Genomic DNA, 18,753 nt, shown 5'->3' with positions numbered 1-18,753 from the left:
TCTCGCACATGAAAAAGCTCTGTGACACTTTAGGGTCCACTCATTCAGACTGCTCTTACTTCCTCATTTTTCAGAATACAAGCCTGAAACAATTTGTAAAGACTGTTGACATCTAGTGGAAGGCATAGGAACTGCAATTTGAGTCCTAAGTCAATGGATACTGTAATGGCATTGAATAGAAAACTACAAAACCGAATGGATTTTTCTCAGGTTTTCGCCTGCCAAATCAGTTCTGTTATACTCACAGACACTATTTTAACAGTTTTGGAAACGTTAGTGTTTTCTATCCAAATCTACCAGTTATATGCATATCATATCTTCTGTGCCCGAGAAGCAGGCAGTTTAATTTGGGCATGCTTTTCATCCAAAATTCCAAATGCTGCCCCCTACCCTAGAGAAGTTAACAGGACTATAACATGCTTTAACAGGACTATAACATGCTTTAACAGGACTATAACATGCTATAACATGTTTTAACAGTAGTATAACATGCTATAACAGGACTATAACAGGACTATAACATGCTTTAACAGGACTATAACAGGACTATAACAGGACTATAACAGGACTATAACAGGACTATAACATGCTTTAACAGGACTATAACGGGACTATAACATGCTTTAACATGCTATAACATGCTTTAACCTGTCTGGCTCTGGCGTTCCGCCAGCGGAACTCCTCCCACATTCCACATTCCACTGAATTCAAAATATATTTTTTAGAAATATTTCACTTTCACACATTAACAAGTCCAATACAGCAAATGAAAGGTACACATCTTGTGAATCCAGCCAACATGTCCGATTTTTTAAATGTTTTACAGCGAAAACAGCACGTATATTTATGTTAGCTCACCACCAAATACAAAAAAGGACAGACATTTTTCACAGCACAGGTAGCATGCACAAAGCCAACCTAACTAACCAAGAACCAACCAAACTAACCAAGAAACAACTTCATCAGATGACAGTCTTATAACATGTTATTCAATAAATCTATGTTTTGTTCGAAAAATGTGCATATTTCAGGTATAAATCATAGTTTACATTGCAGCTACAATCAGAAATTGCACCGAAAGCAGCCATAATAATTACAGACACCAACGTCAAATACCTAAATACTCATCATAAAACATTTCTGAAAAATACATGGTGTACAGCAAATGAAAGACAGGCATCTTGTGATTCCAGCCAATATTTCCGATTTCTTAAGTGTTTTACAGCGAAAACACAATATAGCGTTATATTAGCTTACCACAATAGCCAGAAACACAAGCCATTCCCCAGTAGTAAAAGTTAGCGATCGTGACAAACCAGCAAAAGATATATAATTTTTGACTAACCTTGATAAGCTTCATCAGATGACAGTCCTATAACATCAGGTTATACATACACTTATGTTTTGTTCGAAAATGTGCATATTTAGAGCTGAAATCAGTGGTTATACATTGTGCTAACGTAGCATCTTTTCCCCACAACGTCCGGATATTTTTCTGACACTTTTTCTGACACACATATTCTGACCAAATGACTATTCATAAACATAACAAAAAAATACATGTTGTATAGGAAATGATAGATACACTAGTTCTTAATGCAATCGCCGTGTTAGAATTCTAAAAATAACTTCATTACGACATCCAGCTTAGGTATAGCGAGAGAGTACCCAAAAGCTGGGCGCAAACGACTAGCACAACATGTTCGACAGATATATGAAATAGCATCATAAAATGGGTCCTACTTTTGCTGATCTTTCATCAGAATGTTGTACAAGGGGTCCTTTGTCGGGAACAATCGTTGTTTGGATTTAGAACGGCCTTTTTCCCTCTCGATTTAGCAAGCACACTTGCCAAGTGGCGCGAATCTCTCCATGTCAACAAACGGAAGAGAACGGAACACGGCAAAACTCCCGAAAAAATTTCAATAATCTGATTAAACTATATTGAAAAAACATACTTTACGATGATATTGTCACATGTATCAAATAAAATCAAAGCCGGAGATATTAGTCGTCCATAACGGCAGCTTATCAGAAGGCAAATCCAGGTCCCTCCTCGCGCTCTCCAGAAAACAGGAAACTGGTGACACGTCATGCCAAGAGCTATGATTCGAGTCCAGATCAATTTACACACTCAATTTCTTCTCTCACTGCTTGTCGACATCTAGTGGAAGACGTATGAAGTGCATCTAAACTAATAAATATCAAGGACTTTAATAGGCAGCCCCTAGAAGAGTGCATCGATTTCAGATTTTCCACTTCCTGTCAGGAAGTTTGCTGCAAAAGGAGTTCTGTTTTACTCACAGATATAATTCAAACGGTTTTAGAAACTAGAGAGTGTTTTCTATCCAATAGTAATAATAATATGCATATTGTACGAGCAAGAATTGAGTACGAGGCCGTTTAAATTGGGCACGATTTTCCCCCAAAGTGAAAACAGCGCCCTCTGTCCTCAACAGGTTTTAACAGGACTATAACGGGACTATAACATGCTTTAACAGGACTATAACATGCTATAACAGGACTGTAACATGCTATAACAGGACTATAACATGCTATAACATGTTTTAACAGTAGTATAACATGCTATAACAGGACTATAACAGGACTATAACATGCTTTAACAGTACTATAACATGCTTTAACAGGACTATAACATGCTTTAACAGGACTATAACAGGACTATAACATGCTTTAACAGGACTATAACATGCTTTAACAGGACTATAACAGGACTATAACAGGACTATAACATGCTTTAACGGGACTATAACGGGACTATAACATGCTTTAACAGTACTATAACATGCTTTAACATGCTTTAACATGCTTTAACAGGACTATAACGGGACTATAACATGCTTTAACAGGACTATAACATGCTATAACAGGACTATAACATGCTATAACAGGACTATAACATGCTATAACATGCTTTAACATGACTATAACGTGCTGTAACAGGACTATAACATGCTATAACAGGACTATAACATGCTTTGACAGGACTATAACGGGACTATAACATGCTTTAACAGGACTATAACATGCTATAACATGATTATAACATGCTATAACATGCTTTAAAATGACTATAACATGCTATAACAGGACTATAACATGCTATAACAGGACTATAAATGGATGTGTGTGTGTGTACAGCTGCAGAACTCTCGTATGGTGATCCAGGAGAGGGACCGTGTCATCAGAGATCTGGAGGAGAAGGTGGCTTTCCTGGAGGCAGAGGTCAGTACCAACTAACCATACCTGGGATTTGTAGTCTTTTGTTCACCACCTACTGTAGCTCCGAACTGTAGTCTTTTATGCCTGCAACACAGAGTAGGGTTTGACTTCCTCCGACCTCTGACCCTACAGTTGAAGTCGGAAGTTTACATACCCCTTAGCCAAATACATTTAAACTCAGTTTTTCACAATTCCTGACATTTAATCCTAGTAAATATTCCCTGTCTTAGGTCAGTTAGGATCACCAGTTTATTTTAAGAATGTGAAATGTCAGAATAATAGTAGAGAGAATGATTTATTTCAGCTTTTATTTCTTTCATCACATTCCCAGTGGGTCAGAAGTTTACATACACTCAATTAGTATTTGGTGGCATTGTCTTTAAATTGTTCAACTTGGGTCAAACGTTTCGGGTAGCCTTCTACATGCTTCCCACAATAAGTTGGGTGAATTTTGGCTCATTCCTCCTGACAGAGCTGGTGTAACTTAGTCAGGTTTGTTGGCCTCCTTGCTCGCACATGCTTTTTCAGTTCTGTCCACAAATTTTCTAGGTCAGGGCTTTGTGATGGCCACTCCAATACCTTGCCTTTGTTGTCCTTAAGCCATTTTGCCACAACTTTGGAAGTATGCTTGGGGTCATTGTCCATTTGGAAGACCCATTTGCGACCAAGCTTTAACTTCCTGACTGATGTCTTGAGATGTTGCTTCAATATATCCACATAATGTTCCTCCCTCATGATGCTATTTATTTTGTGAAGTGCACCAGTCCCTCCTGCAGCAAAGCACCCCCACAACATGATGCTGCCACCCCTGTGCTTCACGGTTGGGATGGTGTTCTTCGGCTTGCAAGCATCCCCCTTTTTCCTCCAAACATAACGATGGTCATTATGGCCAAACAGTTCTATTTTTGTTTCATCAGAGCAGAGGACATTTCTCCAAAAAGTACAATCTTTGTCCCCATGTGCAGTTGCAAACCGTAGTCTGGCTTTTTTATGGAGGTTTTGGAGCAGTGGCTTCTTCCTTGCTGGGCGGCCTTTCAGGTTATGTCGATATAGGACTTGTTTTACTGTGGATATAGATACTTTTGTACCGGTTTCCTCCAGAATCTTCACAAGGTCCTTTGCTGTTGTTCTGGCATTGATTTGCACTTTTCACACCAAAGTACGTTCATCTCTAGGAGACGGAACGCGTCTCCTTCCTGAGTGGTATGACGGCTGCGTGGTCCCATGGTGTTTATACTTGCGTACTATTGTTTGTACCGATGAACGTAGTACCTCCAGGCGTTTGGAAATTGCTCCCAAGGATGAACCAGACTACAATTTATTTTCTGAGGTCTTGGCTGATTTCTTTTGATTTTCCCATGATGTCAAGCAAAGAGGCACTGAGTTTGAAGGTAGGCCTTAATACATCCACAGGTACACCTCCAATTGACTCAAATGATGTCAATTAGCCTATCAGAAGCTTCTAAAGCCATGACATCATTTTCTGGAATTTTCCAAGCTGTTTAAAGGCACAGTCAACATAGTGTATGTAAACTTCTGACCCAATGGAATTGTGAAACAGTGAAATAGTCTGTCTGTAAACCATTGTTGGAAAAATGATTTGTGTCATGCACGAAGTAGATGTCCAAACCGACTTGCCAAAACTATAGTTTGTTAACAAGAAATGTGTGGAGTGGTTGAAAAACGAGTTTTAATGACTCCAACCTAAGTGTATGTAAACTTCCGACTTTAACTGTATGTGTGTGTGTGTGTTTAGAACCGGGAGATGCATGATCAGATGGACTACTTCCTGGGAGGTGAAAGGTCAAACTCGCACCTCTCATCAGACCGCCACGCCCAGATTGTCTACAGGTAATTCACGTCCAGTAACGCAGGCAGACACACACCCATCATAGACCTGTCATCAACTCACCACACGCCTGACCTGTAATCAACTCACCACACACCTGACCTGTCACCAACTCACCACACGCCTGACCTGTCATCAACTCACCACACGCCTGACCTGTCATCAACTCACCACACGCCTGACCTATCATCAACTCACCACACGCCTGACCTGTCATCAACTCACCACATGCCTGACCTATCATCAACTCACCACACGCCTGACCTGTCACCAACTCACCACACGCCTGACCTGTCATCAACTCACCACACGCGTGACCTGTCACCAACTCACCACACGCCTGACCTGTCATCAACTCACCACAAGCCTGACCTGTCACCAACTCACCACACGCCTGACCTGTCACCAACTCACCACACGCCTGACCTGTCATCAACTCACCACAAGCCTGACCTGTCATCAACTCACCACACACCTGACCTATCATCAACTCACCACACGCCTGACCTGTCATCAACTCACCACATGCCTGACCTGTCACCAACTCACCACACACCTGACCCCTCATTCCCCTGACTGACCAGAAACATCCGCCTGGCCTCACACAGCCCTCCACACACACCTGACCTGTCATCAACTCACCACACACCTGCCCCCTCATTCCCCTGACTGACCAGAAACATCACCTGACTTCACACAGCCCTCCACACACACTTCTAACCCCAGCACATCCCCATAGTGTCCCTCAACTGTTCACTAGTGATGTGTTCCCCAGAGTAAAACCTTGGCATCGATCTCATTTCTCTCTCTCTCTGTTCTCTCTCTTTCTCCCTCTCTCCTCCACAGTAAGCCTTTGAAGCCCACCAACTCGTCCAACAAGCCTCTTCCCTTCATCAAAATCATTGAGACCAAGTCCTGAACTGGTGAAAGCGAGGGAGAAGGGGCTAACCTAACGACACCAAACCTGCTAAGCTAAGCAACAACGGACTTAAATAGACCACCACCACATTACTACCACACCAACATCACAGTACACGTATGAAGTTTAAACTGAGGTGACCACAACATCACATCAACTGACCACCAGGCACGACCATCACCCACCCATGGCCACACTCCTTCGATAGGATACTATGCAATGTATGTGTGTGTGTGTCAGAGGAGGCTGGTGGGAGAAACTATAGGAGGAGGGGCTCATTGTAATGTCTGGAATGGTATACATGGAACAGTCAAAATAGTTTCCATAGGTTTGCTGTGTTTCATACCGTTACATGTATTCCTCCTATAGCTCCTCCCACCAGCCTCCTCGTGTGTGTGTGTGTGTGTGTGTGTGTGTGTGTGTGTGTGTGTGTGTGTGTGTGTGTGTGTGTGTGTGTGTGTGTGTGTGTGTGTGTGTGTGTGTGTGTGTGTGTGTGTGTGTGTGTGTGTGTGTGTGTGTGTACGTACGGTTTTGGATTGTGTATGGACGTTGATGTAGATAGATATACTGATAGAGTTGATTCACAATAGAAGTCTATTTATTCATAGCAGACAGATTTATTCTTTCTAACCCAGTGTCATAATCTATTGTCATCTGTTGAAGTCAGTCTGAAGGACTTTACTACTGAGAGAGAGGACCAGAGACAGTGTGATAGCAGTACCCTGTGGTCAGTGAGGGTCTGATAACAGACCGAGTACTTTGGCCTCAGAGAGGAGGCAACCATGCCAGGTTGGGCCATAACAGAGAAATAAAATGGCCGATGATTGAGAGGGGGATCCAAGAGAGAGAGAGAGAGAAATCTGTATTAAACTACTCAGAACACAACCAGTTTGTCATCTTTTTACCATGGCACCAAGGCAGGATAGAGGGAGTGTTGCTACAGTATATAGGTATTGGAGAAGCAGAAACACATTAAGGATAGAGGTTATAGTTTTCCATCAAACCCTTCTGTAACCCATTAACCTACCTCCTGTGTCTGTGACCTAGAGTCCACTGTTAGAATCCTCTTTATTTGACACCTGAAAGGGAGGAAGACAATCTTTGACTTTTTGTAAATATACTTACATGGTCACGCAGCAGCCACAGTGATGTGTCATGGTTTGAATACAAAGTTAAAGGCCATGTTTGTTATTTTGTTCATTGAGAAAGTGGGATGTTTGGTCTAGTATGTGTGGATTAGAAGTCCCCCTCACCAATACTGATGTCACTTTAAAGTCTAAAGAAAATGAAGATGATTCTTTCTGACAAAGAAGTCTTACAAGAAGTCTTGTTGACATTATCCACATTTTTGCATGCATTTCAGTTACCTGAAGTTTCATCCACTATCACCAGCTTTGTACATAACTATATTTATTTGTTTATGTGGTATTCTTTGATATCCCTGTAGTCTTACTCTGGGATTTTTTTGTTAGTTTTATCCTTCAGACAGGAATGTTTGGCCTGACACTTAGTGTGTGACAATCATCTTTATGTATTTATGTGAAAATACAACTTTAATTTTAGGGAAAACATTTTCAGTAGACATTTTAGTGTGTGTTAACAACATATATACTTTGTGTTTTAGTTATTTTAATAAATATATGAAAATAATTGTGTTTTTTGAGGGGGTACTAGTGAGTCAAATATTCTCATTCACATTTCTATATTACATCTAAATTCATTAATATAATTTAATTCTATATTATGTAGTTTATGCATAGTGCAGTACTGTAGTTTATGCATAGTGTACTACTGTAGTTTATGAATAGTGCAGTACTGTAGTTTATGTATAGTGTACTACTGTAGTTTATGTATAGTGCAGTGCTGTAGTTTGTACAGTACTGTAGTTTATGCATAGTGAATGTCCGCTCCCTGGTGGTGAGTCACATGATAAACCAACAAGTGCTGGGAGAAAAGGCACATGAAGCCATAACACTTGGGCATGTTCCCCTTTTACAGTTGAAGGCTATTAAAGAAATGAGCAATTTATAATGTTCTTGGGGGAGAAATGTAGCCTACACCACTAGAATTGAGTTGAATCTCAAATGTCATAAGATATCACCATCAGTCAATAATCTCTGGTCCAGTGGTACCACTTTAATGGAATGGCAGCTGCAGTATGTATTACAATGCACAGAGGATAGATCAGGGGAGTCCATTAAAACATAAAGCAGCCTATTCAGCACTATTATCAGGCCATAGTAATGGCTGGGACGGAATAAATAGAATGGTATTAAACAAATCAAACACCTGATTTTTCATGTGTTTGTTACCATTCAATTCCATCCATTATGAGGCGTCCTCTCCTCACCAGCCTCCTCTGATCCCAATCATACATCAATCATACACACAACACATTAGATTCGAACACACTTCTGAAGCTGTTCACATTTGACTGGAGGAACATTGTGCTACAATCATACATCAATATTACTCAACCCATAAATCTCTAGCCTGGTCCCACATCTGTAGGTGCTTTAGATAACTCCACTGACGATTCATATGAGCCTGGGTACCATACCAGTCTGTTTCTGCTGTAAGAGAGAGTGGGGATTGGTTAAAGCAGAAACTGACTGGAACCCAGGCTTTATAGCCAACTCATACCTCATTATGAATAGATCGGACTGGAACCCAGGCTATATAGCCAACTCACACATTAAGAATATATCAGACTAGAACCCAGGCTACATAGCCAACTCACACATTAAGAATATATCGGACTAGAACCCAGGCTATATAGCCAACTCACACCTCATTAAGAATATATGAAGGTTTTAGTATTGAACCATACATACATGTAATAATTTAATTGTATTAAAATCATCCATTCAAGAAAAAGGGCACTTAACATGAATGCTTTATTCTAAATAATTATCTTTAAAAATGGAATACAAAAAAAAACATTGTACACTCTAAAAAGTATAATCGTTTTTATGGACAACCGTCAGACTGTGTAACATGTTAATTTCCTTGTAACACTAGCCCTACACCTTTGCAATATATATGTAAATACATGGCTCTGCCCTAAACAAGTACTGGAAATGTCTAGCAGTAATACTGGAATAATCCATAGTTCTTCTGTCCTGGTCCTGCAGAGTTACAGGCTGTATTGTTCCAGCTCAACAGTGACTAACCGGATTCTACTAATCAGCTTGATTGGAGGTGTGTTAGTGCTAGGCGGGAACAAAAGCCTGCACAGCCTGTACTGTAGCTCTCCAGGGCCATTGTGAGGAACGCTGGTCTGCTATAACGTTAGTCCATCAATAGCTTAGTTAGCACTGAACACACTATAAACAAGTCTTACTCTAATACTGTGCATTAATGCAGCGTTTCCCAAACTCAGTCCTGGGGACCCCAAGAGATGTACGTTTCAGGTTCTGCCCTAGGACGACACAGCTCATTCAAATAATAAAAGCTTGATGATTATTTGAGTCAGTTGTGTAGTGCTAGGGCAAAACCCAAAACGTGCACCACTTGGGGTCCCCAGGACAAAGTTTGAGAAACCCTGCATTAATGCATTCTGCATAGAAACTGCATGTAGCTTGTCTGGTCTCATCTCTTTTTGCATAGCCCTACATGATGATCTACCTGCAAAGTCTGTGCAAAAGTTCACAACGATGTTTAAGGTCAAATAAGCTTAAATCTAGTGCACTATTTATTATGTGAGACGCATGATAGGCAGTAGGCAGTGTTTTTCCTCAGGACTAGTAAGGCAGCGTAATGTTACTGTCATTCCTATACTGCTGTGCTACTGTTAATCCTGCTGTGCTCCAGTCTTCCCAACTGTACCAAGTACCAACCCTACCAAGTCTCTTCTCTCTCCGCTGGCACTAACAAGTCTCTCACTAACTCACCAACCTCTTCTTTTACCACAAACCCCAGTATCTGTCCCGTCCAGGAGCTCTACTTATCACTACCTTCATTTCTTTTTTATTTAACCTTTATTAACTAGGCAAGTCAGTTAAGAACAAATTCTTATTTACAATGACGGCATAGGAACAGTGGGTTAACTGCCTTGTTCAGGGGCAGAACGACAGATTTTTTTTCCACCAGGCTATCTACTATGGAAATAGAGAAGGAAAAGTGAGTCCAGTACTCGCAACAAAACAGATTTAAAGTGGTAGCAGAGAAGTTGTTGTAGTTTTCAGGTTGTTTTCTAGGGAGTTGTAAGTTCTCAGGGTTGTAGGGAGTTGCAGTTGTCATAGTCAGCAAGTTGTCGTTTCTCAAGGTATGCTGTAGGGAATTGTAGTTTCTCGTGTTATGCCATAGGAGATTGTAGTTCTCAGAATGTGCTTTCCAAGGTGTTGTACTTGTCTTTAAAGTTCTTGAGTTCCAAGAAGTGTTTTGGTCGTTTGGTGCGTTGCCCAGCTGACGGCAGGTATGTGACCTGGGAGGGGGGAGAGGGGGGGGGAGGCTCTGGGGTACTGGTCAGGTCTTTAGCTGCTGACTGGTGATGCTGGTCCAGACTGGTGGAGCTGGAGTGGCTCTTCACACTGGGGAGAGAAGAATAACTACTCGAGTCAAACTTGAAAAACCTTCATTAAAACACATGAGTAGTGCTTAGATAAATGGCAGTGTGTGTCTATACTCACACAGAGGCCAGTTCGTTCAGGGCTTCCTTGTATTTGACAAACTCTGCTTCTCCAAACACCTTCAGACACAGACAGGAGTCACACACTATAGACTAGAGGTCGACCGATTAATCGGAATGGCCGATTAATTAGGGACGATTTCAAGTTTTCATAACAATCGGTAATCGGCATTTTTGGACACCGATCATGGCCGATTACATTGCACTCCAAGAGGAGACTGCGTGGCAGGCAGACTACCTGTTACGCGAGTACAGCAAGGAGCCAAGGTAAGTTGCTAGCTAGCATTAAACTTATCTTATAAAAAACAATCAATCTTAACATAATCACTAGTTAACTACACATGGTTGATGATATTACTAGTTTATCTAGCGTGTTCTGCGTTGCATATAATCGTTCCGGTGCGCATTCGCGAAAAAAGCACTGTCGTTGCACCAATGTGTACCTAAACATAAACGCCTTTCTTAAAATCAATACACAAGTATATCTTTTTAAACCTGCATATTTAGTTAATATTGCCTGCTAACATTAATTTATTTTAACTAGGGAAATTGTGTCACTTCTCTTGCAACAGAGTCAGGGTATATGCAGCAGTTTGGGCCACCTGGCTCGTTGCGAACTGTGAAGACTATTTCTTCCTAACAAAGACAGCCAACTTCACCAAACGGGGGATGATTTAACAAAAGCACAATCGTTGCACGAATGTACCTAACCATAAACATCAATGCCTTTCTTAAAATCAATACACAGAAGTATATTTTTTTAAACCTGCATATTTAGTTAAAAGAAATTCATGTTAGCAGGCAATATTATACTAGGGAAATTGTGTCACTTCTCTTGCGTTCATTGCACGCAGAGTCAGGGTATATGCAACAGTTTGGGCCGCCTGGCTCGTTGCGAACTAATTTGCCAGAATTTTACGTAATTATCACATAACATTGAAGGTTGTGCAATGTAACAGGAATATTTAGACTTATGGATGCCACCCGTTAGTGAAATACGGAACCGTTCCGTATTTTATCTGAAAGAATAAACGTTTTATTTTCGAAATTATAGTTTCCGGATTTGACCATATTAATGACCTAAGGCTCGTATTTCTGTGTGTTATGTTATAATTAAGTCTATGATTTGATAGAGCAGTCTGACAGCGGTGGTAGGCAGCAGCAGGCTCGTAAGCATTCATTCAAACAGCACTTTTGTGTGTTTGCCAGCAGCTCTTCGCTGTGCTTCAAGCATTGAGCTGTTTATGACTTCAAGCCTATCAACTCCCGAGATTAAGCTGGTGTAACCGATGTGAAATGGCTAGCTAGTTAGCGGGGTGCACGCTAATAGCGTTTCAATCGGTGACGTCACTCGCTCTGAGACTTGGAGTAGTTGTTCCCCTTGCTCTGCATGGGTAACGATGCTTCGAGGGTGGCTGTTGTCGATGTCTTCCTGGTTCGAGCCCAGGTAGCGGCGAGGAGAGGGACGGAAGCTATACTGTTACACTGGCAATACAAAAGTGCCTATAAGAACATCCAATAGTCAAAAGTATATGAAATACAAATGGTATAGAGAGAAATAGTCCCATAATTCCTATAAAAACTACAACCTAAAACTTCTTACCTGGGAATATTGAAGACTCATGTTAAAAAGAACCACCAGCTTTCTCATGTTCTGAGCAAGGAACTTAAACGTTAGCTTTTTTTACATGGCACATATTGCACTTTTACTTTCTTCTCCAACACTTTGTTTTTGCATTATTTAAACCAAATTGAACGTTTCATTATTTATTTGAGGAAAATTGATTTGATTGATGTATTATATTAAGTTAAAATAAGTGTTCATTCAGTATTGTTGTAATTGTCATTATTACAAATAAATAAAAATGTAAATCATCCGATCTATCGGTATCGGCTTTTTGGTCCTCCAATAATCGGTATCGGCGTTGAAAAATCATAATCGGTTGACCTCTACTATAGACCACTCAGTAAGTGGCAGACACAATGTCATGTGGAGACACAGGCATCTTTCTCTCCCCCTCCCCCAGATAAAATAGAGACACACACACTGACCCCGGTGCCGTGGCGAGCGTTGTGGTAGCCCTCCAGCAGTGTGTCTATGAGGGAACTGCGGCTGCTGCGGAACAGGGAACTCCTCAGATCTAGAAGCCAGGCGCGGAATCTCCTCCCTGTCACAGCTGTGGGAGTCCCTCCCAACTCACTGAACGGAATATCTGTCAGGAGATGAGAAGATGTTTTATGATCAAATTGGAGTTATGAATCTAGAGGTCAAAGGCCACTGATTCATAAGGTAGTACATACAGTAGGTGAAGAGGATGTGCAGCATTATAAACTGGGTGGTTCGAGCCCTGCATGCTGATTGGCCGAAAGCCGTGGTATACCACAGGTATGACAAAACATGTATTTTTACTGTTCTAATTACATTGGTAACCAGTTTATAATAGCAACAAGGCACCTCGGGGGTTTGTGGTATATGGCCAATATACCACGGCTAAGGGTTGTATCCATGCACCCCGCGTTGCGTCGTGCACAAGAACAGCACTTATTGCGTGAGTATAACATAGTTACTACATAATGCCCCAGCAGGGGGTGCTGTTGGACCGGGATGATGACAGTGAGACGTACAGGCCAGGGTGAAACAGCAGGAGAGGACTTACCACAGTCTCTTATGGCATCGAGTGCCCTCATTCTGTACAGGTAGTCATAGCAACCTGCAAAACACACATAGATCATCTTTTTTAGTTCACAGAGGGCTACTGTAGCTGTAGAATGGGTAGAAAATATATCTACATGATGTATGTGTGTGTGTGTGTGTGTATATGTGTTCTCTCACCGCCACTCTGTAGTCTGTCGTCCTGTTCAGACAGCAGGCGCGGCTCAAAGCGGATCTCCTGAACCTTGGACAAACGAGAGTCTATCTCCTGTCTCAGGTCCTAAAGGACACAGGAAGTAGAGAAAATTAACACGTGTATAGAAAAGTCATGTTAAAAATAAGTCAGACTGAGTGTGTGTGTGTCTTACCTTTGGAGCGTTGTGGCCCAGGGGTACATGTGGTCCTCTACGAGACTTCATGGCGAAGCGCATGATCTGCCTCTTCACAAAGATGAACAGCAGCACAAACACCTGGAGACACAGACCTCTGTACATTAGAGACATCAACCTATCCAGAGGAGTATGTCCTAGAAGGGACATCAACCTATCCAGAGGAGTATGTCCTAGAAGAGACATCAACCTATCCAGAGGAGTATGTCGTAGAAGGGGGTGACACAATATAGAATTTGACAAGGCAAGATATACACTGAACAAAAATATAAATGCAACATGTAAAGTGTTGGTCCCATGTTTCATGAGCTGAAATAAAAGACCACAGAAATGTTCCATAAGCACAAAAATAATTGTGTACAAATTTGTTTACAACCCTGTTAGTGAGCATTTCTCCTTTGCCAATATAATCCATCCACCTGACAGGTGTGGCATATCAAGAAGCTGATTAAACAGCATGATCATTACACAGTTGCACCTTGTGCTGGGGACAATAGAAGGCCACACTAAAATGTGCAATTTTGTCACACAACACAATGCCACGGGTGTCAAGTTGAGGAAGCGTGAAATTGGCATGCTGACTGCAGGATTGTCCACCAGAGCTGTTGCCAGATAATGTCATGTTAATTTCTCTACCATGAGCCACTTCCAACGTCGCTTTAGAGAATTTGGCAGTTAAGTCCAACCGGCCTCACAACCGCAGACCACCTGTAAGGCGTTGTGTGGGCCAGCGGTTTGCTGATGTCAACGTTGTGAATAGACTGCCCCATGGTGGCAGTGAGGTTATGGTATGAGCAGGCATACTTTTTTATTTTATTTAACTAGGCAAGTCAGTTAAGAACAAATTCTTATTTACAATGATGGCCTAGGATCAGTGGGTTAACTGCCTTGTTCAGGTGCAGAACGACAGAGTTTTACCTTGTCAGCTCAGGGATTCGATCTAGCAACCTTTCCTTTACTGGCCCAAAGCTCTAACCACGGACAATGAACACAATTGCATTATATTGAATGCACAGCGATACCGTGACAAGATCCTGAGGCCCATTGTTGTGTCATTCATCCACCACCATGACCTCATGTTTCAGCATGATAATGCACAGCCCCATGTTGCAAGGATCTGTACACAAATCCTGGAAGCTGAACATGTCCCAGTTCTTCCATGGCCTGCATACTCACCAGACATGTCACCATGTTTGGATGCTCTGGATCGATGTGTACGATAACGTGTTTCAGTTCCCGCCAATATCCTGCAACTTCGTTCAGCCATTGAAGAGAAGTGGGACAACATTCCAAAGGCCACAATCAACAGTGTCGCTCTGCATGAGGCAAATGGTGGTCACACCAGATACTGACTGGTTTTCTGATCCACGCCCCTACATTTTTTTAAAGGTATTTGTGACCAACAGATGTATATCTGTATTCCCAGTCATGTGAAATCCATAGATTAGGGCCTATTGAATGTATTTAAATTGACTGATTTCCATATATGAACTGTAACTCAGTCAAACCTTTGAAATTGTTGCGTTTATATTTTTGTTCAGCATACACTGACACAGCTTGCATGTACTGTAACAGGGTGGAGGTGCCTCCATAAAGTCAACTACAGTAATCATATGATTTGTAACTGTCATCTTATTGGTCCGTCTGAATTATTGTTTGTTATTTATTAGTTGCAGTTATCACTCTGGAGAATGCACTTCCACTTGGGGGTATTCATTAGTCGGATTCCGTTGCAAAACGTTTTGAACCTAAAATCTCACGTAAACCCTGTCCACAATAGATACATTCTTAGTTCACCCAAATTACAAAATGACATTTGTGTCAATACCCTGTAAGCAGTCTATGGTATGACCGCAATCAATGTTTTAGTTAAGTTTCCCTGGCACTGTTTCCAAATTCATTTGTGACACAAATCCCATGTAGCATGTTCAAATCATCTATAAGTGACTTTGATGAGCTTCAGAATCAATTTGAGATACTTTCGGATGATTTGAACGTGATGCGCAAAAAAATGCTAACATCGGTCCCATGACTTGAATGGGGTTTGTGCCACAAATGTTAAAAGGTTAGCATTTGGAAACAAAACCAAAGCAAGGGAAATAGACCAAGGCGTGGATTGCTGTCATACCTTACAGGGTAAGGAAACCAATGTGTAATTTTGGTGAATTATCCCTTTAATAAAAGCTAGCTATATTTTACTGTGTTGTGCGCTTTCCGTACAAGTGCCCAGTTCGTCTTCATTGCCTGTCATATAACCTGTTTTTTGTTACACATTGTTTGACACTTCTGCTGTGTTGCCTGTCTCTATACTGTAGCTAGCAAGCTAATTCCATTACACAGGAGTCCTGAGAAACGCAACAGCTAGCTAGTTGTGTCAAGCATTCTTTATATTAAGGAAAAACACGAGAACACATTCATTTAAGACTTACCAGACTTCCGTAGGCCATAACAAGCACTACGTTGACGCTGGAGAGAGGAGAATCGGACCTCATGTTGAAAGTCTTCGTCAAAAGCTAAACTAGCGTAGAATCAACAGAACGCACTCATGGTTCCTTTCAGAATGTACACGAGTGACTGTAACATTAATGAATTATCAAATGTCGGTTAATCCATTGGAAAATCTGTAACAACGAAACGTTGACACTTCCCTGTTGTTGATATCGTTTGTTGACATCTGGGATTGTCACGTGATCTATTCCCTGCCTTCTGGTTTCGATGACGTAGCCGTAGCCTACAAAGGTCCTTCACCGCCACCTGCTGTTCGACAACCCACGAAACACAGGGGCTCCTCTCCAATGAGTGAGTTTCAACCTTTATAGTGGTCTCCATTCTCTACGAACCAGTTAGTCTGTGAGAAACAAGAACAGTATTATAATCTTCTCATGTGCCGTGAACTGTTTAATGTCATTTGCAACTGCTAATTTGATAGGCCTGTAGTAGGCCTAATATTGCCTTTGTAAGGGGTTATGGTTATCTTATCCTCTGAAGCCTACGGGAAATACTAGGAATCTGTCAGTTCTCTACGAAGGCAATGTGAGTTGGTTGATGATTTACGATCCTATTTGTCCCAATAGACAGAGAAGCCATTCTTCTGGAGGAGACTGTGGTGGGAGGCTGAAAATATGTCTGGAGTTGCAGATGTGAACATTGGGATGTTTCCCTCACATAACCAGACCAGCGCTACTGTGTCCAGCAGAGATCTTCATTTACATTTTATATAGCGCTAATAAAGCTGTACATGGGTGGAAACAGAAACTCTCCTCATCCATTACCAATGTGTAACACCCATCTGATTTCTCTGACTACAGTGTTTCCCATATTGATTATTGCTTTGCTGGGTGGAAAATCTCTCAAAGCAAAACCCCGGGCCTCTGACACCAAAACATTCAATTTACAGCTCATGCTTTTGGGTAGTGGTCAACAGAGATGGTGCCTAGCCTATACAATGGCCTATACAAACATTGAACTGTCAAGCAAGCAAACCATTTATCTTAATTGGCATCTCCTGAAACTGAACTGTTTCTGCGTAAACATTATATTTTCCTCTTTTTTGTTTTTCTGTGATATATAGGTGACAAGTAAGTTTGCCTATGTGTTGTCATTGCATGGACTTTGGTCATTCATGATATAGATATAGGCTAATGTCACCATTCCATAGTCCATGATATCTTGGGGAGACTTTGAGATTGGCTCATTTGGCTGATACTGTATCTGCACACAGCCACGAGCCATCTGTCTGTACACTGTGACAGTCTAGTCATCTATAACCCAAACCCCTTCCCTGCTTCCGGTATGCTACTGGCTGACTGCTACTGGCTGACTGCCCCTGGCTGACTGCCACTGTCTGACTGCTACTGGCTGACTGTCTGTTACTGGTGGATGTAAGGGGTAATGGCTGTGACTTGTTGCTTCACTACAGATTGCACAAACACATGTAAGTACTGTATCTTTCTTATTACAGATTTGACATACATTTTACAATGTTATATGTCACATGATCCGAATACAACAGGTGTAGTAGACCTTACCGTGAAATGCTTACCTTCAAGCCCTAACCAACAATTCAGATTTTTAAGTAAGTAAGAAAATATTTGCTATAAATATATATATATATTTTTTTTTAAAGTAGCACAATAAAATAACAACAACGAGGCTATATACAGGGGGTGCCAGTACCGAGTCAATTAGCGAGGGTACAGGTTAGTCGAGGTAATTGAGGTAACATGTACATGTAGGTAGGGGTAAAGTGACTATGCATAGATACTAACAGCAAGCAGCAGCCTGAAAAAGGGGGTCAATGAAAATAGTCTGGGTAGCCATTTGATTTACTGTTTAGCAGTCTAATGGCTTGGGGGTAGAAGCTGTTATTAAGGAGACTTTGACGCACCAGTACCACTTGCCGTGCGGTAGCAGAGAGAACAGTCTATGACTTGGGTGGTTGGAGTCTTTGACAATTTTTAGGGCCTTCCTCCTACACCGCCTGGTATATTTTTTTATTTAACTAGATAAGTCAGTTAAGAACAAATTCTTATTTTACAATGACAGCCTACCCCGGCCAAACCCTCCCCTAACCTAATAGTGCGCCCTATGGGACTCCCGATCACAGCCGGTTGTGATACAGCCCGGGATCGAACCAGGGTCTGTAGTGACACCTCTAACACTGAGATGCAGTGCCTTAGACCGCTGCGCCACTCGGGAGCCTACTGCTGGATGGCAGAAAGATTAGCCCCAGTGATGAACTGGGCCGTAAGCACTACCCTCTGTAGCGCCTTGTGGTTGGATGCCAAGCAGTTGCCATACCAAGCGGGGATGCAACTAGTCAGGATGCTCTCGATGGTGCAGCTGTAGAACTTTTTGAGGATCTGAGGACTCATGCCAAATCTTATGTCTCCTGAACATACGAGTGAGTGAGTGAGCGAGCGGGTGACTGAGTAAGACAGTGACTGAGTCACATCTCATGTAGTGTAGTTGTAAATCTATTGACTGACTTCAGGGTCAACTGATCAATACAAAATGGCAGCATGTGTTTGTACTGTATGTGTGTGTGGAAGGAGATGATACATATGCATG

At 41.6% G+C, this 18,753-nt stretch overlaps 2 protein-coding genes across 6 annotated transcripts in view; one reads left to right on the top strand and one right to left on the bottom strand.

Annotated features, from left to right (window-relative positions):
* Positions 1–6,416, top strand: part of LOC120048807 (tuftelin-like) — a 27,786-nt gene extending 21,370 nt beyond the window's left edge. For both annotated transcript variants that reach the window (XM_038995042.1, XM_038995041.1), the window contains exons 10-12: positions 3,163–3,246; positions 5,000–5,094; positions 5,939–6,416. In XM_038995042.1, coding sequence (XP_038850970.1) covers positions 3,163–3,246; positions 5,000–5,094; positions 5,939–6,011 — 252 coding nt within the window. In that variant the 3' untranslated portion in view covers positions 6,012–6,416. The remainder of the gene's footprint in view (positions 1–3,162; positions 3,247–4,999; positions 5,095–5,938) is intronic.
* A 1,709-nt stretch (positions 6,417–8,125) lies between these two features.
* Positions 8,126–16,379, bottom strand: LOC120048809 (protein C1orf43-like). 4 transcript variants are annotated; one of them, XM_038995043.1, is made up of 7 exons: positions 16,113–16,379; positions 13,663–13,764; positions 13,475–13,574; positions 13,299–13,352; positions 12,694–12,854; positions 10,643–10,701; positions 8,126–10,561 (listed from the first exon to the last, which is right to left on the bottom strand). In XM_038995043.1, exons 1-7 carry the CDS (start codon positions 16,173–16,175, stop codon positions 10,333–10,335), a joined length of 768 nt encoding a protein of 255 aa, XP_038850971.1. In that variant the 5' UTR covers positions 16,176–16,379; the 3' UTR covers positions 8,126–10,332. The 4 variants fall into 4 exon arrangements, with proteins under 4 accessions (XP_038850971.1, XP_038850972.1, XP_038850973.1 ...); XM_038995044.1 differs by having other exon boundaries at positions 8,126–10,543; positions 16,113–16,377; XM_038995045.1 differs by lacking the exon at positions 16,113–16,379 and adding an exon at positions 14,860–14,902.
* Between the last annotated feature and the right edge of the window lie 2,374 nt (positions 16,380–18,753).

This window comes from Salvelinus namaycush, chromosome 5 (genome assembly GCF_016432855.1).
Source record: "Salvelinus namaycush isolate Seneca chromosome 5, SaNama_1.0, whole genome shotgun sequence".
NCBI lineage: Eukaryota > Metazoa > Chordata > Actinopteri > Salmoniformes > Salmonidae > Salvelinus > Salvelinus namaycush.
This window is presented reverse-complemented; position numbering and strand designations above follow the sequence as displayed.